Here is a 26,953-nt window from a genome sequence, read left to right as displayed (position 1 = left end):
CAAAAAAGAGTATCTAACCCCCACCCTGAATATATTCTACTCCTTTGGTGTTGGTAAAGAGGACTTTTGCAGGTTTAATTCAATTTTTTAGATATGTATATATAATTATACACAAATTTGGTAAAGCAGTGGTCTCAGCACCAGGCTCTGGGGGAGTCTCACTCCATACTTGACTCCAGTTAAAAAATAATATTATCATTACTTACTTTCCTGTCGCTCTGCCAACCATATATCCATGCCTTTTATTCCATGAGCTGAAACCACCAAGCCTTTCATATACCACCTTTTTGGATGACATTTTGCAATTCATATATACTACATTAAATGCATTATCCCCATCATACTTAATTATTACCTATCAAAAGCTCAATCAAGTTAGCTGGATACAATTTGCATTTTATGTATCCCCGGTGATGTTCTTTAATTAATCTACACTTGTCCATGAACAGAATTTTCATGGAGGTGGGATCAGGGGATGAGGGGCAATACTAGTGGCAGCTATCTAATTAAGGTAAGTTAAAAGACAACTAAGGCTAATTACCAGATATTGACTAGGATATTCCACTTGTGAGCAGCTGTAGTATCAGAAGCATTCCAGTTACCCCAGTTTGTTACCCAGCATGAAAACTGAAGTCTCCACTCGAGGCATACATTGAAGTGCCCCTCTTGTTTGCAGTCACAGTCTGCCTTATAGGTCATTCCACTAAGGTCACCTACAGGCTGTGGTCAGTTCTTACATTAGACTTCAAAGAAGCTTAGGTGATGTCTTAAGATGGAAGCAACGTCTTTATGATGCTTGAATACCTCATTTGACGTTCTCACTTTGATAACTTATCAGTCATTCTTAACTGAAAGGCAGCTAGCCCTCTGGCAGCTAATTGAACAATTCATGGAGGAATATTACCAGAGCATCATGGCCGGCATGGTGTCTCAGTGGTTAGCACTGCAGCCTCACAGTGCCAGGGATCCGGGTTTAATTCCAGCCTCAGGTGACCGTCTGTGTGGAGCTTGCACATTCTCCCCATGTCTGCGTGGGTTTCCTCTGGGTGCTCCGGTTTCCTCCCACAGTCCAAGGATGTGCAGGCTGGGTGGATTGGCCTTGCTAAATTGCCCATAGTGTTCAGGGGTGTGTGGGTTGTAAGGGGAATGGATCTGGGTGGGATGCTTCAAGGGGCAGTGTGGACTTGTTGGGCCGAAGGGCCTGTTTCCACACTGTAGTTAATGTAATCTAATCATCCTTTCTAGGTACTTCCATTTAAAAGGCATGTAGATGGGCACGTGAATAGGAAGGTATAAAGGGCTATGAGCTAAATGCTGGCAAACGGCACTAGATCAGTTTAGGATACCTGGTCTCTGTGGATGAATTGGACTGAAAGGTATGTTAGCTGTATGACCCTCAGACTCTTAATATCCTAGGGTGCACTCATCAGGCCCCGGTTCTTAACTGCTTTGGTTCATTTCCCATTATGAGTTAGCACTGACTATCTCTTGATAGTCTTCTTATCCAGTGGCGAGAAAGGACTTATGAATGCACTGAAAACTCCAACCCTCTTTCCCTACATTCTCTTGCCATTTTTATTTGGGTATGTGAAATTTCTTAAAGTGCTAACCTTAAGAAGCTTCCTAACATCACCTGAAAAGTGTAATTTGGTGTGGTCGGCTCTACTGAATGAGACTACTGAAGGAGCTGAACTCAAGTTATTTCCCATTATAATTCTGAGAGGTTTTAACCTAATTGCCTGCATTTACCAAAGCATTAATGAGAATAAATAAAGATAGAATCTTTGGGAGAGGCGATGGGGGAGTGATAATGTCACAAGGCTCGTAATCCAGAACCACAGGCTAATATTCTGACCATGTGGGTTCATATCTTACTGTAGCAGATGGTACAAATTTGAAATAAAATCACCATGAATGACAAATCTAACGCAAACTGTGTAAGCATTGCTGATTGTTGTGAGAGAAATACCTTGTTTACAAACATGCTTCCTTTGGCAGTTATAGCAAATTCTTTTCCTCTTTATAGCATAAAATTATCATAGTTGAAATAAAATATAGTCCACTAGAAAATGAATGAGCCCGTTATCAAAGGTTTTCTTATTTGAACTTAAAGGAGTTTTATTGAAATTTAGTGCAGGGTGTACTGTGAAGTCCTTCATTGTCTTTAAAGGCGGATAAAGTCACAAGTGGACATTTCATCTTGCATCATGTGAAGTTATCTTACATCTGTGAATTCAAATGGAAATACTGATTTCTTGAGCTGACTCATTTACACTGATTTCAGTGTATTTAGCTAAGTATCTTCATCAGGTGTTAGCATGAAACTTGAAGAGGACTGAGGCTCTGAAAGCTTGTGTTTTCAAAACCTGTTAGACTGTAACCTGGTGTCATGTGATTTTTGTCCACCCCAGTCTAACACCGGCACCTCCACATCATTTAGATAAGTATGTAATTTTCATTGCAAATGACTTTGTGCAATCCAAATGGGTCTTCTCAAAGCTTGCCTTATGACCATGTTACCACTGCAGCCATGTGTCTTCGTTTGTTTAAAAAAAACACATATTACCCCTTGAAAGGACTGTGGTATACCAGTCAGATGATGTAAGATAAAATTCCCTCATCAGTGTTTACCGCTATCATAGCAATGTAAGCTTTGTGACAGATTCCATTATCAGTTTATTTATTACTAATTTTTTATTCAATAAGTGAATAACTAAAGCATAAAAATAAGCATTTTTAAACAACTACTTCAAAAATGTTTGTTAAATTTGATTAAAAGTATGTTAAATATCTCTCATTTCTTTGTAAAAAGTTAAATTATCAACATGCGAATGAACACTGGCTTCTGGCACCTCTTCTATCTTTCTGTAATGTGTTTTGTATTAAATAAGTTTGTTGCTTTGTTTGATGTGTGTGAATAATGTAAGGTTAATATTATTTCTACTAATGATCCTATGCAAATATTTCTCATCCTACACTATGGTGAAGCTTATCTTGTCAGTTAATGACTTCACAGTCCCATCAGTTGGCTTGCTCAACCATTTCAGAGTTCAAAAAATAATGAAGAGTATATTTGTATGACAACAGTTACTTGTAGGCCAGACTGACTGACATTAACAGGATTAGAGGGAATCGTGGGTTGTTTGAAGGAAGCTGAAGATGCCTGTTCAGAAATAATGAGTCTAAAGAGTTCTAACTGATTGCTTCCTCTTTTGGTGGCAGTTATGGCAATAAAAAATGATTACCAAAAATGTAATTGCAAATTATTTTAGTTATACATGTCAGTGCTGTTTTCCTTCAGAGTAATATTTGATGCAAGGAGTTCATGAACTGAAAAGCAATTGTAAAAGCTACCATTTAAATTACGTCAATGTTACATTTTAATCTAATTAAGTCAACTACCAGAATTTTACTAAAGAGTGAATAACTTGTTTACTGGAAAGGGAAAAACCATACAGCCAGATCTTGAGACAAGAGGACATTTTTGTAGTGTACTGATCTATCCAGAGCTGACTACAGCCCTCAGTGAATATAGACCAGTTATTTTTTACGGGCTGTGTTTGTTGAAAAGTCCAATATTTCATTGTAACCTATATATTGCCAGAGATAGTTTAATGTTGCCTTGGTGAGCTGTTTAATGCTTAAACTGGAATTGGCATATTGCTGTTGTATTTTCATATGCCTTGAAAGATTGCAGTTTGCACAATTTGTGAATAGTGCAATGTAGGGAATGCAAATGTATTTTTAAGTACTAGATTATTTCCTGTTTTTCTTCTGGTAGCTAGGGTGTCTGTGGATAAAAGATACAGAGGACGTAAAATATGTAATGCATTCAGGAGCATCTTCTAGGCTAGCTGTAGTAAGCTCAACAAGAGAAAGGGCATTTACTGATTAGGAATAAAGCTGAGTATAAGAAAACCTAAAGTAATTTAAAATAAGATTTTACGAACTTGGCAACAGGCTTTCTATTGAGCAATGTAAATCTCTGCTAAACTAATTCATAGCCCTGTTGCAAACTGTTCCATATGAAACTGTTTAAAGTCACATTTAAATTAAAACAGGCGTGATGAAATGACTTGGACATTATGAATTTTCATGTGAAAATGCATCATCTAACCATTATTAGGGATTTGGGTTCAATCAGTAGAATAGATTAGTTTGTAAATTGGTTCTGATAATACTGGGACATCTTTGATCTTGTGTGAGGTTTAACTGTCACTAATTCTTGATCTCTTTCTCTTTCTTTGTTTTGTGACTTCATCTTCTTGCTTAGCAAATGGAAGTTCTAGCAGTAAGTGATGGTTCTTGTCTTTTAGACATATTAACCATTTTGGAATCGCAAACTGACCTGTGTTTGCTGCATTTACATTTGTAACCCTGCAATGTGTCTGACGCCATTCATCTATCTGTGTAGATATTGTGCAGCTGCCAAAGAATGCTGTGTGTTGCTTCCATGCTGCTTTTATGATGACAGTTATACATGTTTATAGCCTACCACAAAAATAATTACAAAAGAAAAGGATAATTTTGTTTCATTGACCAACTATAATAAAGTACTGAATACTGAAGTAAATTACATTGTAAGTATCAAATTTTGGTTCTACAGATGATATGTATAACCAATATATTAATTGACTCAGCCACATAGATCTAAGGCATAAGTGGTACTGACGGCATACTTTAAAAATTAAAGTTGATGACTCAAATGAAAAGTTAATGTCAATATTAAGGTTTTTTTTATAATAATCACTTCCCTTGAGGAAAATCCTTTTAGGATACTAAAATTGTAGCTTGTCCCAAATTATTAAGTATTCTAAAAGATTTTAAATATATTAAAAAACTTAAAATAGGCCTTTTCTATCAAACATTGTTTCAAATTTAAATACAGTATAGTTGAGATATATGAAGTGTTGCCTTTTCATTTTAGTTAGTAACCAGTATATTGAAATACAGAGTTCAGAACAGCTCAAAGGAGCCACATTTGGATGATAATTTGTGTTCTAACATGAGATTTAGGAATTCTTAGTTTTAGATGGAAAATGGAGGATAATTATAGCAACATTGTTTTCCTACTTTAAATATAGAATTCTATATTTACCCTTACCCTTGCAATAACTAGTTTAAATTTACAGTGAAATAAAGCTTTTAAAATCTTAGACACTAGTTTATTTATAGTATGTAAAACTTCAAATCTTTACATTAATTTTAAAAATCTTGAATGGAGAAGGTTTAGTGAATCATATTTTTTACAGTTTATATTATACAATGGTTTATCAACCAACAAATATTTACAAAATTTCCTACCTATTCTATATGTTAGCTATTCCATATGAACAAATTATATTGTGACATTACGTATGTACAACTGTTTATTCTTGAATTTGGGACCTAATCTCTTGCTTTAGTTGTTTTGTTGAAGCAATAATTGTGAAGATCTATTAATATCTGGCTTTGAATTTCAACATAAAATATAACAAATTAAATGGGAATGAAACCAAACTAAATACTTCATTCATTATAAGATTGAAATAGCTAAAAGGGTTTTATTTGGCCAGTTTGTTTTTTTTTAAGTAGACAGTTAACATTTTAGCAACTAAAGTCAAGAATATATATATATAATATTTTGTATTTGTTTTTCATATGTTTATGAATGTTGAACTTTAATATATTGATTTTGATTTTTACATTGCAGTATTCCTTTACAATATTTCCTGTCTCCTGTTATCCCAACTCTGAATGCCTACCCTAAATGTTTTCGAATAATTCACCCCTTTTACAATTGGTATGATTTTCCATGTTATTTGTCAATTTTTATGTTGACCCAATGTTTTAAATCATTAAATATAGTTTATAAATGCAAGGGCACATTCCTTTAAGTTAAACATGGTAACCAATTGAACAGTATGCTATGCCAGTGTATTGTAAACTTAGCTATTATTTGAAAAGTGCCAAGTTATATTTAAACTATTGTTGATTAAATGTCTAACTATTGCTAAACAATTAATACCACATTTAATAACAACATTCATGTTTTTAATTTTAAGAACTACAACATTGATAATCAGAGAAATGGTGATGCTCATGATTAATGTATTTTTGTACAAGATAATTCCTATCTTGAAGATCTAATGTAACAAGTATATGCACTTTATAATAAATTAATAAAGTGTTGACAGCTAAACATTGTGTGTTAGTGATGGACTGAAAGTCAACTTATTCATCAGCTTGAATACATTTCAGATATGCTCAACATAAAAAAGTTCTGTAACTCTGGTTGTACAAGGTATCTGGAATGTAATGCCTGCATTAACCTTATATAATATAGCTGCCTGCTGTTATATTTATGTTATTTAGTTCTTTTGACTGAGATTAATTTGAGAAATTCTAAAGATTTCACTCTGAAAAGATATTCAAATGATAGTTTGAGAACCAGGTTCTTTTTGTATAATAAACAAAAGAAATTATTTAAGGTTATAAGTACAGATGAATATGATGGATATAAAATTATGGAAATTGATCTTAGAAGTGTTTTTGCGTGTTTTACTGAGTGGTGGGATTCTTTGTTAGATGTAATTTGATGTTACCTGTGCATTTTCTACAAGAAATCTTGCCTGTTTTACTTGCTTTTTTATAATTCCTGAAAGAGTTGCACTTATTTGCAGCATTAGAACCATTGAAAAGTTACACAGAAAAGTGAATGAGACCATTTTGCCTATCACATCTCCTGCCATCTGCATAAACTAGCCATTTATTCTAATCCCATTTCTCAGCACCTGATCCATGGCTTTTCAGGTTATAGCACCCAGGTGAACATCCAGAGGTAATTGCTTTCTGTAGACATGTAGTGCATCGAGTATAGGCCTTGGGGTGATATGTTGCAACTGATAAGAACATTAGTTGGACCATTTTTGGAAAAATGCTTTCAATTCTGGTCTCCCTGCTTTAGTAAAGATGTTGTGAAACTTGAAAGGGTTCAGAAAAGATTTACAATGATGTTGCCGGGGTTGGAGGGTTTGAGCTTTCGGGAGATGCTAAATAGGCTGGGGCTATTTCCCTTGGAGTGTTGGAGGCTGAGGGGTGACCTTCTAGAAGTTTATAAAATCATGTGGGGCATGGATTGGATGAATAGCCAGCTCTTTTCCCCATGGTAGAGGAGCCCAAAGCTAGAGGGTGTAGGTTTAAGGTGAGCGGGCAGTAATTTAAAAGACGCTAACGTGGCAGTCTTTTTATGCAGAGGGTGATGCATGTATGGAATAAGTTGCCAGAGGAGGTGGTGGATGCTGCTAAAACAACATTTTAAAAGGCATCTGGCTGGATACATGAATAGGAAGGGTATAGAGGAATATGGGTTAAATTGGGGCAGCACGGTGGCACAGTGGTTAGCACTGCAGCCTCACAGCACCAGGGACCCGGGTTCGATTCCACCCTTGGGCGACTGTCAGTGTGGAGTTTGCACATTCTCTCCATGTCTGTGTGGGTTTCCTCCGGGTTCTCCGGTTTCCTCCCACAGTCCAAAGATGTGCAGGGTGAGTGAATTGGCCATGCAAAATTGCCTATCGTGTTCAGGGAGGTGTAGATTAGGTGAGTTATAGGGGATGGGTCTGGGTGGGATGTTCTGAGGTTCGGTGTGAACTTGTTGGGCCAAAGGGCCTGTTTCCACTCTGTAGGGATTCTAATTCTTTTTAAATGAGTTGAGGATTTCTGCCTAAACCACCAAAGTGGGCAGCAAATCCTACACACACACCACCCTGTGTTTTCTTAGCTCACCATTCTTTCTTGTTGATTCTTCTTCTTGATTCCTGAATGTTTCAAGCAAATATGTGCAAATTACATTGTTCATATGGTCCTCACAAGGGAAGGAACCAAACTAATACAAATCAAGTAATTAGCTCAAGTCTGCCAATTCTTTGTGCACAAAAATTGTGCAAGAAAGTTAACAGTAATGGGAGACTGAAAAATGATCCAAGTTAATCATGATTCTTTTCAGCTGTTTCACTTTTCAAATGGTAATGGAGATGAATTTCATTATACCTTCAGAATCTTCAGGGGTGCATTAAGACTTTCCTCAGCAGTAATGAAAAATTCAAATAGAGGTAGCTAAATTCCTGTTAGTTTGGGATGATAACTGGGAAGGGAATAACATTGTGAATCCCTTTGGAATGTGTGGTTAATTCATCTTTGAATTTTTTCTGGATCTCTTATAACTCAGTATAGCAAAATTTTTATGTACCTGTACAAAGACTATTTTTGGTGAAGAACTTATTTGTTAGGATTAATATTAGTACTTTAAAAAACGGGGAAAGATGAGGACAGTGCAGCAAATTAAGTAGTTCTTTCTAAAAGGGCAGTACAGACGTTTTTGTTTTTTTATCCTTTATTCATTCATGGAATGAGGGTGTCGCTGACTAAGCAGCATTCGTTGCCCATCCCAAATTGCCCAAAGGGGAGTTCAGAGTGAACCACATTGCTGTGGGTCTGGAGTTACATGTAGGCCAGACCACATATGAATAGCAGTTTCTTTCCCTAAAGGGTATTAGTGAACCAGGTGCGTTTTTCTTGATGATCGACAATGGATTTGTAGTCCCAGGTTCCTAATTCCAGATATTTTATTGAATTCAAATTCCACCATCTGCCGTGGCGTGATTTGAACCTGGGTTCCCAGAACATATCTGGGTCCCTGGATTAACAGTCCAGTGATAATACCACTAGGCGATTACCTCCCCCTAAATAGCTTCTTTCTGTTATGTCACAGAGACCGGTATCTGAATCAATGCAGCCTTTCTACTTCTGGATTTGCAACATAGTAAAATTAAACTGTAGAAGACCCCCAGATAGTCACTCTAATTGTTCCTAATCAGATATTTGAATTACCAATCTCAGACCCTGTGCATAATCAATTTCCAAACACTAGTTTTGTATCTTAAATAAAAGACTTAATTTATTAAATACTAACTACCTTTGGCTGAGAGAACATTAAACAGCTGAGTAATGTCTGTACTTTAAACCCAATATATTTGTTTCTAGAGATAATAAGGTGTGGAGCTGGATAAACACAGCAGGCCAAGCAGCATCAGAGGAACAGGAAGGCTGACATTTCAGGCGTAGACCCTTCTTCAGAAAAAAGTTTGTTTGTAGCTCCATTCACACAAAAGACAGGTAGACAAACAAACAGTTAAGGGATAAATAAAAGAAAATTAAAAAAGTTGCCAAATTACTTAAATGTCCTAAAAAATGCATTGTTTAACGTCACCTTCTCAGTTCACCCTGGCAAAAACAGCAAAATTTCTAATTCATCTTTCCTTTTTCTGGGCTTCTGGAACCTCGTGTATCAGATTACACAAGGTGCTCTCAAATCTTCATGTTTCGACAGTAACCCAGAACCATCTCTTAGAAAAATAGTTTTTAAAAAACTTTAATTCTGGTTCTGTTCTAATAAATTGATCAACATTCCCCAAGACCCCAACAACTGCCATCTGTTTGAAGATAGGGTATTCTCCAGACCAACTCCCAGGTGCTGTTTTCTGTAATAGCTAACTTCTGCTATCTGTTTAAACATAATGCTTTTCCCAGAAGTTGCTGTGTCCGTTAAATTGTTTAATCAAGGCTCAGCCTTCAGTTAGCCTCCAGGCCTAGCCTTGCAAACAAACCTTGCCTGGTTAGTTATTTTCTTTCTAACCCAAGCTGACCCAAAGCCCAGTGATTTCCAGCTCATAATTCAAACTTAATAAAAGAATAAAATAAAGATAATGAAAAAATCTGTGAGGATTCTAAAGAATGTTGGACCCTGCGATTAAAGTAGGTGTTTAGAATTTAGTAATTTATAGGAAAGGTACCCATTTATCTAAACCAAAAATATTTGACAGTGAAGGAGCCATTTGTTCCAATTTTCTTTCTATTTATAAGAGGAGAATGTTTTATCAAACACAAAAAAAGACATTGAGAAACAGTGTTTTCTCAATACTATACAATTAGTAATCTCATTGGCTGAGAATAGCAATTATTGCCTAAAGATGGTACAAAGCAATTGTTGCAATACTTGTGAAATGAGTGAAAGTGTGTCATTTGGAAACTTGTAAAATATTATGAGGAACTAATATTGATGAAACACTGAGTCATTAGCCTAGATTTTGATCTTAGCAGATTCACATTCAAACTGGCTGTTTCTGCAGTAGCCAGGTTATTTTCTTCACTTCATAATCTTGAGTATTGCTGAAAAAAAATCTTATCAAAGCTTTTCACCTTGCACTAAATGGGACAAATCACAAAAATACCAGTAAAGAGGAAACTAACTTGTGTACTGTATAAGAAGAGAATACTGAATGGTTGGCTAGTGGATGCCAGTTGGTAGGGATATTGCCATTGAGAAGGGAGCAGTTAATGACAATGAGTGAGTACATTCAGATATTCTGTAATATTGATATTTTGAACTTAGTACCAAGTAAAGGATACAAATTTGGTTAGCCTAGTGTTTCAGATTACTTTAAAATCTCTCATATGCATAGGAAATGCAATATGTAGCTATCAATTCAGCAGTAAGATTTTAAATTATTTTGAGGAATAGTCTATGATTTATCATGTTTTCTGAATGTCATAGATTTAACCTCTTTTTCACTAACTGTTAGGTAGCTGTCTGCCTCAGTATTGTTGGCTTCTTTGTATCAGATGTAGCAATGGGCTGATGTTTTGCTTACTACGCTGAAGTTGTAACTATGACTGTAGTGCACATGACAGCTTTCACGTGCCTTTCGTTAGCTTTACATTGTATCAGCTCATTTAAAGCTGGCACTTCTTCGCAATTATTAAATAACCATCTTTAACATTTCATTGCAGAAAACTGGCTGTGATTAATCTTCAACTTAGTGCATTTGCTAATTCACTTACGTTGATTCTTTTTAGGAGTTGGAGCTGTGTCGAAGACTGTACAAACTGCATTTTCAACTACTGCTCTTGTATCAAGCCTACTGTAAACTTATCAGTCAAGTAGACACCATCAAGCAAAAGGCTGAGGTAACTTGAAATGTTGTTTCTAGCACAAATTGTAATCTGTGTTCTGTTGGGTGTCATGCCCATTTCTTTCTGTAATGTCATTACTTGATGACTTATCCAACTTGAATTTTAATAAAGATAAAGATAATAGTCCTGAAATTCCAATTAGAGTTGGAAGTTCTGTCTCACTTACTTTTAGATAACTTCTGCACTGAACCCTGTCTTATTGTGTATAGTGGTATTGTGGTTGGGTTGGATTGGATGAAAGGGGTTATTATCTTGGGTGAAGTGTCCAGATCGAGGGATGGGCTGTAATCAAAGGTCAGTGGTAAGTCAGAATTTCAGTTTGATTATTACATAAAGAATTAGAACAGGTTTTTAATCTTCTAATTTTTCCAGGGTTACTACTAAGCTTAGGTGAATTGAAACTCTTGGAATTTTCCAACTTTAAGGAGCATTTTGAAAGGTACCTGATGTAGTGGATTACCCTTCAGAATTTTCACCCCTTGTACAATTCACTTGGTTTCAGCTACTTTGGGAAATTGACATCTCACAACATGCAGCTGCAGTCTCTACAATACTGTCTGGCTTAATATTTCTTTTGAAACCAATTTATTTATAACAACTACCTCTAATTGTTCCATTGCCACCTCTAAAGAAACCTTTGTTTAGACTTCTACCAGAATTTAAAATAATTGATTATATTTTCGCATGAAGAAGATGATAAACTTCATCCTCTGCAGCTCAACTCATTCTTTCATTCCTGAATCTTCCTACCTTCTCTTGAATTATTGTTTTATTGAAAAGTTTTTAAAAATAACTTACAATTGTCTTTTAGATCATCTGGCATCCTTTTGCTTCATTCCTTTTAAATCTCTGATCTTTCATTTCAATCCTCAGCAATACTTTTCCATCTCTGACGCTGTCTAGTGGATCAATGCTGACAAAATCTTTGACATTAATTTCCTTTTTATATTTATCTGCTTTTTGAATATCTTTAGTAAGCATCAGATGTATCATATCTCCCAATTACTTTTCAGGTAGTTTAATTTCTGTTTATCTGTGGAACACTTTTTTAATGCACCCTTGTTTCACCTTGCAGAAACATATTTTATTTTGCACAGTAGTTACTGCCTGTTTGTAGGTTTGTTTCTGCTGCACTGCTTACTAATATTTCTGCTCAATTTCATTGACTAGATCTCTTTTCTATCTCACATGTTGCCTTTTTGATTTCGGTATCCTCCTTTCAATTTTTCACACCATACTGAAATTATGGTTGCTATTTCTCAATTTTTGTGCTTGTATATCAGTTATTTTTCTACTTAATTGCCCAGAACTAAATGGAGCAATGCTTCTTCCCTTGTGTTAGGAACAGAACTAAGTTTTAGTTTGCAGGACTGTGTGCATTTAAGTTTAAAATCATGGCAATTGACAACACATTGGGTAAGTCAGCTTCCACCCAATGACTTCTGCATTTGTCTGTATATAACCACAACTAAGCAGACCCCATGAGAGAGTTGGCTCATCTATTGGACCTTGAATGTCAGAACTTGCTAATGAAAGCAAGGTGAAAACAGAAACAACTGAGGGAATGAACACAAGACTATTGGGGGGATAAAAATTGCCAAAATCTCTTGGATGATTTCTTGTTTGACACTATCTATGTTGAGATATTATTTTCACCACTTTTGAAATCTTGTCTGCATGACCTCTACGTTGGAACTGTGACCATCATGAGTGTAGATCAGGATCAAGATGGCCAGTGGCATTGACAGCACCAGCAGGAGCGGTAACTACCTGTTCCTTATAGGCCTACTGGTCTACAGGAGAGACAATAGTCAAGCAGAGAAGTACAGCTCAAATGAGCAAGATAAAGTATAAAACTAGAGGGTAAGCTTCCTTGACATGGGGGCTAGTGGTACTTTCACTAGGATATTAATCCAGAAATCCAGACAATATTCTGGGGATGTGAATTCATATTCCATCATGGAAAATAGTGGGAATTTAAATTCCATAAAAACAGAATGCAATTGAGAGTCTAATGATCACTGTGCAACCATTGTCAATTGTTGGAAAAACCCATCCTGTTTACATCGTCACTTAGGGAATGAAATCTGTTGTTCTTCCTTGACTTCGCTCTCCTCTGGCCAATTAGGGAATAAAGAATTAAGGCAATTAAGCAATCTGGCCTAGTTAGCAGTGTTTGGACTCATGAATGACAATAATAAAAAAATGTTGGGACACCAGTGTCCATAGCCTGAAGGTTGCAAGGATGTCAACAGCATAACACTCATACTTGGGATGCACTCATCCAATCTTTGTATCTTGATCTACTGGAAGGCTTGCCAGTTTATTGTACATCCTTTGTTCCTGCTCTGTCCTCCTGTTCAACAGTCACAATGTTTCAACGTCTGAAGCCGGATGAGCAGAAGTTATGGTATCTTGACTCCTTCACTGTGCTGTTCCTACCTCCATCATCTGCCCTTGTTTACTGGTGATGCACAAAGCACCAGTTGAAAGCTGGACTATCTTCCTAAATTCAGTGAGACCTGTGTCTGAGCTGGTGCATAAACTGTTTGAATCTGAGAATAACTGTTTTCTCCGTTGTCATGTTGATCATTACGCACATGATCATATTTCACTCACTAGTTAACATCAAGGGTAAATGGTGCATACTGTTTGTCTATATGCTGTTTAGTTCTGTCAGAAGTTAGCCAGGTAGCCTCCGACTGAGAAGGTAAATAGACCGAGTCTCTGTAAATCCAATGCTACCTCCTCTAGCATTGCTAGTAAGTAATGAGATGGTGGGAGAGCCACTTCAAGTTTTCTGCCTTATGTCCTGTGCTGTACTGCAAAGACGGAAACAGGAGCTCCATGAATGAGAGCAACAGCATATAGCAAAAGTTGGACTGGACACTTTGTTACAGGTGTTGCAAGAAAAGGTATGGCAATAGATAAACTTAGAATGAGTATCTATAATGGATGATCAGATGGGAATGTAATCAAGTATATGGACAGAGAAGGATGGATGCGCCTGCAAACTATTTTGGACAGAAGAATGGCATGGTATAGTAGACTTGAAGAAGTGGAGTTGTGTGTGACAAATGCCAGGATTACATGAATGTGTGTCTCTGTTCTGCTTTCCTGTCCTAACTAAGTCATTGAACAGCTGAGATAACACAGGGTGAAGCTGGATGAACACTGCAGGCTAAGCAGCATCAGAGGAGCAGGAAGGCTGATGTTTCGGGTCAAGACCCTTCTTCAGAAATGGGGGAGGGGAAGGGGATTCTGAAATAAATAGGGAGACGGGGAGGCGGATAGAAGATGGATAAAGGAGAAGATAGAGTGAGAGGAGACAAACAGGTCAAAGAGCATTAGAGCCAGTGAAGGTAAATGTAGGTGGGGAGTTAGGAAGGGGTTGTTCGGTCCAGGGAGGACGGACAGGTCAAGGAGGGTGGGATAAGGTTAGTGGGTAGGGGATGGGGCCCGGGCTTGAGGTGGGAGGAATGGTTAGGGGGCCGGGAACTAACTGGGCTGGTTTTGGGATGTGGTCGGGGGAGGGGAGATTTTGAAGCTTGTTAAGTCCACATTGATACACTTGGGCTGCAGGGCTCCCAAGCAAAATATGAGATGCTGTTCCCACAGCTTTCGGGTGGCGTCATGGTGGCAATGCAGGAGGCCCAGGATGGACATGTCGTCCGAGGAGTTAGTTGAGGGGGGGAGTTGAAATGGTTCGCGACTGGGAGGTGTAGTTGTTTGTTGCGAACTGAGCATAGATGTTCCGCAAAGCAGTCCCCAAGCCTCCGCTTGGTTTCCCCCAGTGTAGAGGATGCCATGACGGGAGCAGTGGATACAGTATATCACATTAACTGATGTGCAGGTGAACAGCCGTTTTATGTGGAAAGTCTTCTTAGGGCCTGGGATGGGGGTGAGGGGGGCGGTAGAGGGGTAAGTGTAGCACTTCCTGCGGTTGCAGGGAGAAGTGCTGGGGTCGTGGGGCTGGAGAGGAGTGTGGAGCAGACAAGGGAGTCACCGAGAGAGTGGTCCCTCCGGAAAGCGCACAAGGGTGTGGAGGGAAAAATGTCTGGTAGTGGGGTTGGATTGCAGATGGCAGAAATGTCGGAGGATGATGCATTGGTTTGGAGATTGGTGGGGTGGTGTGTGAGGACGAGGGGGTTTCTGTTTTGGTTATTATTATGGGTAGGGATTGTGAGGGATGAGTCACGGGTAATGTGGGAGACACGGTCGAGGGCATTTTCGATCACTGTGAGGGGAAGTTGCAATTCTTGGAAAAAGAGGAAATCTGGGATGTTCGGGAGTGGAATGCCTCATCTCAGGAGCAGATGTGGTGGAGGTGAAGGAATTGGAAAAAGGGAATGGCCTTCTTACAGGAAGATGAGTGAGAGAAGGAATATTCTAGGTAGTTGTGGGAGCCAGGCTTAAAATGGATATTGGTTTCCAGGTGGATGCCAGAGATGGAGACAAAGTGGTCCAGGAAGGAGAGAGAGGTGTCAGAGATGGTCCAAGTAAACTTAAGGTTCGGGTGGAAGGTGTTAGTGAAGTGGATGAACTGTTCGAGCTCCTCGTGGGAACACGAGGCAGCGCCGATACAGTCATCAATGTAACAAAGGAAGAGGTGGGGGATGGGGCCAGTGTAGGTGCAGAAGAGGGATTGCTCCATGTGTCCTATGAAAAGGGATTGCTCTATGTGTCCTACAAAGAGGCAGGCATAGCTTGGGCCCATGCGGGTACACATGGCCGCCACCTTTGTCTGTAGGAAGTTTGAGGAATTAAAGGAGAAGTTGTTGAGGGTGAGGACGAGTTTGGATAAGCAGCTGAGGACGTCAGTGGAGGGGGACTGGTCAGGCGTGTGGGACAGGAAGAAGCGGAGGACATTTTTGGCCATCTGCTTGAGGAACACAGGTGTATAGGGAGTGGATGTCCATAGTAAAGATGAGGTGTTGGGGACCGGGAATTAGATGTTCTGGAGGAGATGGAGAGCGTGGGTGTCACGGATGTAGGTAGGGAGTTACTGGACAAAGGGGGAGAAAATAGAGTCCAGATAGGTTTGGTGGGGCACGAGTAGGCGGAGACAATGGGTCAACCAGGGTAGTCAGGTTTGTGGATTTTGGGAAGGAGATAGAAGTGAGCAGTGCAGGGTTGGGGAACAATAAGGTTAGAGACTATGGATGGGAGGTCACCTGAGGTGATGAGGTTGTGGATGGTTTGGGAGTTGATGGTTGGTGCTTAGGGGTGGGATTATGATCAAGGGGGCGATAACAGGAGGGGTCAGAGAGCTGGCGTCTGGCCTCGGCGATGTGGAGATCATTGCGCCACACTACTACGCTTCGTTTCCCCAACGTAGAGGAGACCACATTGTGAGCTGCGAATGCAGTAGACTAGATTCTTGGAAGTGCAGGTGAAGTGTTGCTTCACTTGGAAGATATGTTTGGGCCATGGGATACTGTGGAGGGAGGAGGTAAATGGGCAGGCGTTGCATCTTCATTGGTTACAGGGGAAGGTGCCGTGGTGCTGTGGGGAGGTGTTTGGAGTGAAGGAAGTGTGGACCAGGGTGTCCCGGAGGGAACAATCCCTGCAAAAGGCAGATAAGGGAGGGAAGGGAAATGTGTGTCTGGTGGTGGCATCTTGCTGGAGGTGGCAGAAATGGCTGATGATCAGACACCATTTCTGCTACCTCTACATTGGGGAAATGAAGCATAGACTCTGCGACCGCTTCGCTGAACATCTTCATTCTGCTTGCAAAAAAGACCCTAAACTACCTGTTGCCTGCCACTTCAATGCACCACCTCGCTCCCTGGCCAACATGTCTGTCTCCGGCTTGCTACAGTGTTCCAGTGAAGCCCAATGAAAGCTGAAAGAAGAACACCTCATTTTCCACTTGGGGACCCTACAGCCCTCCTGACTCAATATTGAGTTCAGTAATTTTAGGGTCTAAACTTTCCCATGTCCCAGCCCCCTACCCCTTGTTACCACATAGCCTGCCGCTACACACCCCCTGTTGTTAGTCGCTAACAGTCCCCATTAACAACTATTCACCCTCCCAGCCTGATCGTTAGCAACTCATTTGTCTGTCCAACTGTCTTTCTCTCTCTTTGGGCTCTGTCTCATTGTTTACTCCCTAGCCCACCCACCTCCCTATTTTCTGCATATGAACTGACATTTTTCCAGCCACCATCAGTTCAGAGGAAGGGTCACCGGACCCAAAACGTTAACTGTTTTCTTCTCCACAGACACTGCCAGACCTGCTGAGCTTTTCTAGCAATTTTGATTTTGTTCCTGATTTGGGCATCTGCAGTTCTTTTGGTTTTTATGATTCTGACAAAGTCATGCTGACTTTCCTAATTAATCCCTGCCTTTCCAAGTAGGTATTAATTCACTCCAGAATATTCCTGAATAATTTCCCTACCACTGACATGAGACTCAGTCTGTAATTTTTTGGTTCATTTCTACCACCCTTCTTAGAAAGTAAAACCACACTAGTTGTCTTGCAGTCCTCTGGCAACTCCCCTGTGGCCACAGAGGAATTAAAAATTTGTCTCAGAGCCTCTGTAATTTCCTGGCTCACTTCCCACAGCAGCCTGGGATGCCATTCATTTGGGCTAGGGTTTTTGTCCAATTTTAAGCCTGACAGAGCCCCAATACCTCTCCATTTCTTTTATAAAACTGCAAGTTCCTCACGGTCCTTTTCCTGAATTCCATAACTGTAATGATGTATTCAAATTGTGATGTGTGAAAAGACAAGGAAGTTGAATGTGTTGGCATTCCCACAACATGACCTTAATCCTATCTCAATTTTGCCAATAATTTTTCATGTGGGAGTAAGCTGGGAAGCAGATAGTTTCATTCAAAAAAGTAGATGGGTTGAATGTTGTAAAACTATAGTTGCAATTTTAAATAATGTGAATTAGTGTGATTACTTGTCTAAATACTGTAAAGACTGAGCATCATTAAGGTAGCTTTACCTTCTTTAGAGTCTTCAGATTTCAAAATAACTACTGAGGCAAAACTTATTTACGGAGAATTGTTTCGAATTTTCAATGCAGTAACAGCTTTGCTGCACATGATTCTCCACCCGTTGTACACCATCTCATTAGCATGTTTTCTCCTTACAAATTTATCTATGCTAAATAAAAACCAAAAGAACTGCAGATGCTGTAAATCAGGAACAAAAGCAGAATTTGTTGGAAAAGCTGAGCAGGTCTAGTAGTATCTGTGAAGTAAAAAATCAGAGTTAACGTACCATCAATTCTGAAGAAGCACCACTGGATCTGAAACATTAAATCTTATTTTTTTTCTTCACAGATGCTGCCAGAGCTGCTGAGGTTTTCCAGCAACTTCTAATTATCAATGCATTTGCTATCACTACTACCACGTGATATGGTAGTAAGTTCCAGGACATTCTCTGATTAAAGACATTTGGGAAGCTTGGGGCATGACAGGACTCCATATAACTGCAAATTGTTTGGTTCCTCAGAGTTGCTTGGTCTGGTTCTAATTCTCATTCTAATTCTGGTTCTAGAATCCCTAACCATTGGAAATAGTTTATTCACCCTGTCTTTTCCTGATAATATCTAGAAGATTTCAATCGGATCACTCCTTCTAAATTCTAGTTAAAACATGCCTAATTTGTATAATCTCTCAAATTTGATCTGTGAAATCCCAGCATCATTGTAAAAATATCTTGCACTCCCTCCAAGGCCAATATATCTTCCTAAGACATGGTGCCCAGATCTGCTTACAGTACTCTAAGTAGTGTCCAACCAGGGTTTTGTATACTCTGCATTCTTACACTCCAGTCCCCCAGATATAAAGGCCAGTATTTCATTAGTTATCTGGATTCTTGTCTATGCACCAGAAACCCCAAGTTTCTTTGGACATCCCTACATTTAGTTTCATAATTCAGAGAAGAGTCAATAAATTGATTTCTAGGAGGAATTGTCTTTTGAGAAGAAGTTGATTAAATTGGGCCTACACTCTTTGGAGTTTCAAGGAATGAAAGATAATCTTGTTGACCTGTACTGTAAAGAGTCTGAACAGAGTTGAAGCTAAAACAAATATTGCTGACCGTATCTAGGCTGTAGAGAGCAGTCAGTAAGGCAGGTCTTCGATACAACACTTGGAATGTTATCAAGCTCCATAACATTTGATGCTTCCAATTCATTTATTTGCTTCTTACATTGATGAACTAAATTAACTGGACTGTCTATGATGGTGGCATCCTTGAGAAGAGGCAGAGTATAACATTTATTCAATTTTTTTTGAATCCAGCTTCTTGCAAAAGCTTCAACCTTGCGTTTGCAAGAATCCTGACCTCCACTGCAGTTAAGGAAACAGTTGGTCATTCGTAGGACCAGCTTCTACCGTCAGTTGTCTGAATGACAATCAACATTCTTGACTAAATGCAGTATCACTCCAAACATTTTTGCTGATACATTGGTAGAGTGAACAATTTAACTCTATCTTTGGTCATTGTTTAGTGTTTGACATGCATTCAGGCTTATGATGTTTCCTATTAGGTAGCCTCCTTACCACATCCGGTACAACATTCTACACGTGAAGTGAGGTACAATTTATTCCCTGTTTCGAACATGGAGTATAACGTGCCGGGAAGTAGGGGTACAGATCCCATGTATACAATACGACGTTGTTAATATATCCGATGCCTTTTTAGAGAATCAGTTTTGGGTTTCTAGATCTGTTCTTGTTCCATATCACCTGAGCATTTTTGTGGTGACACATTGAACAATGAAGGATATCCTCGTGGAGTTGTGTTTTTGACCTGACAAGAACTATTCAGTATCTCTACAATGCTGTGATGAATATATATGTCTGTGGCAGGTAGATTAGTGACAACAAATTCAAATAAGTTTCCTCCTGTTGATTTTACTTATCACTTATTTACTTATTACTTATTTACTTTTACCAATCCCAGTATGACATTTGTGATCTTCAGCCAATGCTTGTAAGTAATAAGGACTATTTCATCACTTTGGTCTTTGAATGACACATCCATCATGCATTCTGTATCTTGCAAGTTTTGAAGTGATAATTAACATGGAATAACAATCTAACAGATTGTGGGATTGCATGTGAGATTCTATTTACATGGAGGTTTTATTGACGATGATGTTCCTGAGGTAATATTGACTGTCACTTGACTCCAACGTCTGGCCCATCTGCCTGCAAGTATGACGGGACATATTTGGGAAACATGATGAGGAACCATGGTGATTCATAAGATTCTGTCGGTAGGTCTTTGTCAGACTATTCTGACATGGGCACCAATCATCACACATTAGTGAGGAAGACTTTGTGAAGTTGACTGGGTTGAACTCATCTTAAACTTACCCTGATATAATGATAGAGTTATCACCTTATTTGTCTATTGTTGAACTTGCAGAGCTAATATTTACAACTGATGCTTTGTTAATGAATTCAGTGGACATTCTGAGTGAAGGATGGTGTATGGTACTGGATCTATATGCAAGCCAGTCCTACGGGGATGTCAAACAACATTCCCTGAAAGGCACAATGACTCACTAATGTTTTTACAACAGTTCAGCAGCTTTTGTAGTGCAGGACACAAAATCAGTTGGTTCAAATGAGATTTAAACTCATGGTTTCTTACTTGTCCAGTAACCACAATCACTTGGCTACATTACCCTTTTGTGATATCTACGATCCCTGCGGTGCAAATGATGTCAAAAGAAACCTGGGAACACAGATGCCTGGTATTTGTACAGAACACAAACCGGTATTGATTATCCCCATTTTCTCCTTGCGGCTAATAGCACTAATAGTTTTTGTATAAGAGTAGCTATTTCCTGATCAGTCAGAAAGAGGCTAATTTTTGCCTGCTGACATCCATAGTATGTATCAGTTGCTGGTTATGCTCCTGATCTGGCAGTCAACAGCGCGGGTGACAAAGAATGGATTAACAATGGGTCCAAAAGTAAATGTTCACTGAATTATTGTAATAGTGCAATACATATATTTCATTTCCATTTTACAAATTATGTATGGAGATTGTGTCCATCATTCAGTTGTCATCTGATAGAAATGAGAAACATCATGTTTTGAAGACTAAATTACTATTGTTCTTCAAGTTGTTTACAGAATAATCTGTAATATATGGTAGTATTAATTTAAAAACTCTCTCAGGAATAAAATTGAAATCCTAAATTCTCATTTTTATTCATTTTCAGGTTATAAATATGTCAGAGGAACTGGCTTGGTTGGAAGCCAGCCTGAAAGAGGCAGAAGATTTCAGTAATGAAGTTGAAGTTCCTGAAGCCCTGCAGACATGCACAGAGATTGCTATTCACTCGCTCATTGAAACTTTAAGAAACAAGGAATTGCCATCTGCAGTTTCTCAGGTCAAAGCATTCAGGTAATTATGTAACTATTCAATAGTCATTTAATGAAACAATAACATCAGCAAGAACAGACCACATTTAGCAATTTGGGTTGTTACCAAAAATTTCTGGTGATACACAAGATCATTTTTACTAGTACTTTGAACCACATAGCATAATTTATACTAAAGCCTATTATTTCAACCTTTTTAAAAAAAAACTTCTAAAATATATTTGATATCTAGTTTGTAATGTTTTGTTCCAACCAGCTGTTGCAGTATTTATGATGCATGTTTTGCTGCTAAACTGGAACAGAAAAGGTTATGAAAGGTTTTGTAAATCAGGTTGAGAATATAAAATTGAGGCATTGTTTAACCAGAAGCTAAATTTAAAAAAAACCAGAAGCAACAAGCAGAGAGACATCCAGTCCTGAATGAGCAAATGAATCTGCCACTAAATAGTCAGAAGACTAAAGTCATCTTCCTCTGTTTCAAATACAAATTATATTATTTACTACTGTCTTCATCCCTTTCCTGAGCAAGAAGCTAAGGCTGAACCAGACTGTAGTAACTTTGGTGTTATATTTGACTCTGAGACAAGCTTCTAACTGGATGTTCACACCTTCATTAAGATCGCTGATTTCCACCTCACCTCATCTCAACTGCTTCTGAAAATGTTATCTATGCCTGCATTCCTAATTGGCCGACCAGAGTGGATTCTCCTTAAGCTTGAGGCTATCCAAAGCTACAATCCTTAGCCACATCAACTCCCATTCACACCCATCACCCTGTGCACTCACTGATCTATATTAGATCCCTTTTAAGTAATACCTCAATTTAAAATTATTTAATCTTGTTTTAACAGCCCTGTTGTCTTGACCTTTCCAATTTCTGTAATCTCTTTCACCCTTAAAATCTTCAATTTTCCTGATCATCCCCGATGTGATTGCTCTACCACGGAGTCCCTAAGCTTTCAGCAGCCAGTGCATTTCCTCCCCTGTCAGCCTCTTTTAGGATCCTCCTTAAAACCAATTTCTTTGACAAAGCTAATAAAATGTGAGGCTGGATGAACACAGCAGGCCAAGCAGCATCTCAGGAGCACAAAAGCTGACGTTTCAGGCCTAGACCCTTCATCAGAGAGGGGGATGGGGTGAGGGTTCTGGAATAAATAGGGAGAGAGGGGGAGGCGGACCGAAGATGGAGAGAAAAGAAGATAGGTGGAGAGAGTATAGGTGGGGAGGTAGGGAGGGGATAGGTCAGTCCAGGGAAGACGGACAGGTCAAGGAGGTGGGATGAGGTTAGTAGGTAATTTGACAAAGCATTTAGTTATCTTCTCTATATCGTCTAATGTGGCTGTGAAAACATGTTTGATAATGCTGTTGTCAGATACCTTTTGGACATTTTGCTATTTTAAAAAGACATATAAACTTAAAATGTTCAAGTCAGTTTTATTATCATCATCATAATCATAATATGGCACATAGAAAAATTTTTGTTCAAAGTGTCCAGTTCAAAATTCCTTTAATTTGTAGGGCTTCAAGAATTCGCAGTCCTTTTAGTTAATGGCAGTCTGTTGTAGGCTAGACAAACTAGTAAGAAAATAATATTATAAATGTTTTAAAAATAAAACTAGAATTAATTTAATGCATTGTATAGATTTCATATAGGTTATATTTGATTGCCTTGCCTTCACCTTGGCAAACCAATACCTATGCATTTATTTTCCTTTTTTCTCCCCTCTCTCCATAGAGCTAGATGGCCCAATGACATTTTTGGAAACTGTGATGATGATCCAGTACAAACCCTCCTGCATATTTATTTCCGCCATCAAACACTGGGTCAAACTGGCAGTTTTGCGGTGGTGGGGTCTAACCAGGACTTATCCAAGGTCTGCTCTAAACTGATGGAACTGAATCTGCAGATTCGTGAGTCTCTCCGAACAGTGCAGTCATACCAGCTTCTGGCAAAGACATCAGCTTCAGATGTTCAAAGACCTGGATTTTAAGAAACAGCAGTGGCTCAAATTTCATCCCTTTCAGTGTTGATAAGAAGGTGCATCATGTATATTAATCACATCCCTCACATTGGCTTCAGTTTTTTTGAACAAGCTGTAGGTTGTCTCTATTTATAAAAATATAGTCACGCACATGAAGAAACCAGATGATAGACAGTTAAAACCAATTGAACTGGGTAATAGCTGTATGGAACTAAACAGCAAATCACTCCATGTGCACAAAGTGTTTAGGATTGACTGTGTAACCATTTTCTGGTAAAGGGCATGGAATGAAGAAAAATGTTATCCTTCATTTTCTGAGGACAACCCAGCTCCCTTGTAATAATGTATAGTAGTGACACTGAGGCTCTCTGTAGCAGGTGGAATGATGCTAAACTCATCTGGGAAGTGGCTTTAGGCTGAATAACCTGCAAGGCTTCAAGGCAACAAGAATATTTCAGCTTTTTTTTCTTAGTTTCTATGGACAAACTCTTACATAAACTATTTAATGCCACTTTCCATATGGTAAAAATATTATTTGTTAGACTTGATTTAGGACAAACTGACTGCAGGCTTTAGAGTATAAAAATGTTAATAGTTCATAAGGTCTCAAAGCATGCCTGAAAAAAAATTTGAGGAAATTTATTTTGTATTAGAATTAATATGATCCATAGTATGCTGTAGAGAATCTTATATAAAAGTTAGGATACTTGACAGGTAAATTTAACTGAGTTTCACTCAGTAATGTAAACTAATTATACATCTGTTATTTTTGCCTACTGTTCAGTGTACGTTAGATACTCTCTGATCAGTGATCATTATAAATACCAGTGGTATCTAACCAAAAATATTCCTGTAGGTACTCAAAACTGAACAGCAGCAGAAATAAAAAGTGCTTCATCCTAGCAATTTTAGGAGAACTCACCTAACTTATTTTACTCTGTAAATATTTTAGACCTGTATAGTGTAAAATCAGTATTGTTTTTCTTGTACATTTGTGCATTGCACTGTTGTGAGAATAGGTGTATAAAACTAATGCAAAAGAAAAAAAACTAAGTACTGGTAACGAGTCTCTATCTGCTGTCTCTCTAGTCTGTGAATTTACAGATAATTCTGAAAAGCAGATACTGTTCTGTCTACTCGTTTGAACTTCGGGACCATTTTTCCTTCGTTATTGGGAAAGAAAGTCAAGGATGAGTCTGCAACCTTCAACATACTCAGAAAGACTGAAATCTCCAGCTTTCATAATTGTGATTCTGTTTGCAGCAGTGGCTTTCTGTGGGGAAAGAAACTGAATGTAAAAATCACCCACTGACGGTGTACCTGCCTCTGCTTATAATATGCATCTGTCCTATCCACTGTGATTCTTATTGGGCTCTATACCATAGAGCATAGAATGTACTGTTTAATTAATAGCATCTGCCTTTTGAAAAAAAGTGCATTATAGACCAGGAATAATTATGATGAATTGTATGAGTTTAAGGCACTGTGCATGCTATCAGACTGCAAACAGTAGTTAACAATAATTTAAGGCTCTGTAACCAGTCATAGCAAATTAACAAATCACTGTAATCATTCTTCAATGATAAATTATTTTGTTGGCAGTTTGGTATTTTGGCTGTTTAAATATTTAGTGGACATGCTGGTGAAAAATGGTAACATTGTCTTAACAGGTTTATCCAAGTATGTTGTTTATAATCAAAGGGGCATTTGCCAAGCTTTAGCTAAAGTAGTGAGCAACTGTACTACAGTTCCCTTTTACTGTGATCTCCTCTTGGAGATAATTACTCATTATCCAAACATGAACAGCTAGTTCAACAGCTGTTACATTTACCTCCATTTTGTTGACTATAATGTACATGACATCTTTTTTCCATTCCTAATCATGCTTCCCATTATTCCAATGAAGTTGTTTTTGTCCTTTCTGTAATGTATTCCCTTCTGTGCATGGATTTTAAACTGTTTTGTTTTTGTCTACATTTAAATTCACCCTACATGTAATCATGAAACAATTGTGTTTCGTGCTTCATAAGCTGTTGGAGAAGTGAGTTATCCACATAACTCCTGGGAACCTTCCCTGATTCCTGTACTAAAGTTGACAAGTCAACTGTAGTACACATTTTGTCAGTCTTCTGTTGTACGGAAGAATTAAAAATCCACCTTGACAAAAGTGCATGGGCATAAAAAGAATTAATATTAGCTATGGTAAAGAATGTGATACGTAGTATATGCTCATCTAGAAAAGTACTGCGGTCTTTGCTGTCTCTAGCTATGGATATTTCGATCAAGTGTTTCTACACCACAAATTGATCTCAGTTAAAATAATTAGGGCAACTCAACCCATTGCATGATTTTTATTTTTAAAACAAAGAATCAATTCTAACTATATTCCCTGCTAAAGTTGACACTTACCATATTAAGAAAAAAGTTTGCAAAGGAACCTGATTGACTCATGTTCTGCTTATATTCAAGCATTTCTATGTGACCCATTTCAATGCCAAATTGAAAAAGCTGCTAGCGCTAAGTCTACTCAGGCTTGGGGGGGGGGGGGGGGGGTGTGTAAGGAAAGTTGGGACAGTGTAGGTAAAGTAACATACAGAAGTAGTATTGGTCAAAAGCAAGGAAATAGAAATATTGAAAGCTAAGGTTTTTAAAGTTACCAACATTGCATGCCTGCTGGAGCTGTGTTGTCAGTGCTTTATGATATTGTCAAGTACTAGCCTAAGTTAACAATTTAGTTTGAAATCAGAAAAACTAGCTCAGATCACTTGTATTGCATGACAGTACATTAGCTTTTTAATGGACAGAGTGGGAAGTTCCATGTTTAGCAAATAGCTACAGAAATTTAGCTAGTGTTAGAAACTATGGAAGCTTTTTTGACTGAAGACTGCATTAACGTTTCATTTAATCTAAATGGGTGATCTTTTACACCTTTGCAGTCATGAAAGAACTTGACTCGCAGCTGAACACCAGTTTGCTATGGAAGGAGAGCCTATAGGGTTTGTTTACTACTGGTCTAAATTCTAGAGGGATGTTTCCAGAGATCAAACTTCAGTCACAAACCACAGTGTTTGTGTAGTATTTAAGACAGGGTTGTAGGGAGGGACATTTTTAAAATATTTCAACCACAAGTAAATATGCGATTTTGAGTCAAGGCAAGGGAAACGAATATGCTTTTTATACACTTTATTTACTTAAGCGCTGTTCGATCGTTTCAATAAACCAAAAAGGACAAAAACAAAGTATTTTGCGTTCCATTAACTTAAGTCCTCGCAGGAGTTAACGCTACCATCCAAATCAAATGATGTATTTGAAGCTGAAAGTGCTGTCACAGGAGAGCCGTTTGCCTTTGCACCTCCCACACAGATCCTGGCGGTGAGGCCTCTTCGGGTCAACATGGCGCATTTTGACAGGACATGTGCATCTTGTCTGTTTGCAGGTCTGATGGGCAGGAAAAAACAAGTCTGGGACACTTTTCATTAAAGCGTCTACACAGGCTGTGCTCTTCCTGTGTTACTTACTTGGCAGGTGATGTCCTCGACACGGTACGGGTTGTAGGCTTTCTCGCAGGTTCTGCAAAATTGCTTAAAGTAGACCTG

At 38.5% G+C, this 26,953-nt stretch overlaps 2 protein-coding genes across 12 annotated transcripts in view; one reads left to right on the top strand and one right to left on the bottom strand.

The window, feature by feature from the left end:
• fryl (furry homolog, like) overlaps positions 1–25,883 on the top strand; it is a 361,259-nt gene extending 335,376 nt beyond the window's left edge. For 3 of the 8 annotated variants that reach the window (XM_048544223.2, XM_048544213.2, XM_059647685.1), the window contains 4 exons: positions 4,274–4,291; positions 10,897–11,007; positions 21,213–21,397; positions 23,111–25,883. In XM_048544223.2, the coding sequence (XP_048400180.2) occupies positions 4,274–4,291; positions 10,897–11,007; positions 21,213–21,397; positions 23,111–23,366 (570 nt within the window). In that variant the 3' untranslated portion in view covers positions 23,367–25,883. Of the gene's footprint in view, positions 1–4,273; positions 4,292–5,692; positions 5,783–10,896; positions 11,008–21,212; positions 21,398–23,110 lie in introns of those variants that run through there. The other 5 variants (XM_059647684.1, XM_048544242.2, XM_059647683.1 and 2 more) reach the window with 4 other exon arrangements.
• The window catches only part of zar1 (zygote arrest 1), a 31,197-nt gene that overhangs the window by 2,659 nt on the left and 1,585 nt on the right, over positions 1–26,953 (bottom strand). The window contains exon 3 of one of the 4 annotated variants that reach the window (XM_048544292.2): positions 22,865–22,950. The exons of 1 other annotated variant lie outside the window; for it this stretch is intronic. In XM_048544292.2, the coding sequence (XP_048400249.2) occupies positions 22,942–22,950 (9 nt within the window). In that variant the 3' untranslated portion in view covers positions 22,865–22,941. Of the gene's footprint in view, positions 1–22,864; positions 22,951–26,532; positions 26,951–26,953 lie in introns of those variants that run through there. 2 more of the 4 variants (XM_048544268.2, XM_048544271.2) reach the window with 2 other exon arrangements.

Source organism: Stegostoma tigrinum, chromosome 1, assembly GCF_030684315.1.
Source record: "Stegostoma tigrinum isolate sSteTig4 chromosome 1, sSteTig4.hap1, whole genome shotgun sequence".
NCBI lineage: Eukaryota > Metazoa > Chordata > Chondrichthyes > Orectolobiformes > Stegostomatidae > Stegostoma > Stegostoma tigrinum.
This window is presented reverse-complemented; position numbering and strand designations above follow the sequence as displayed.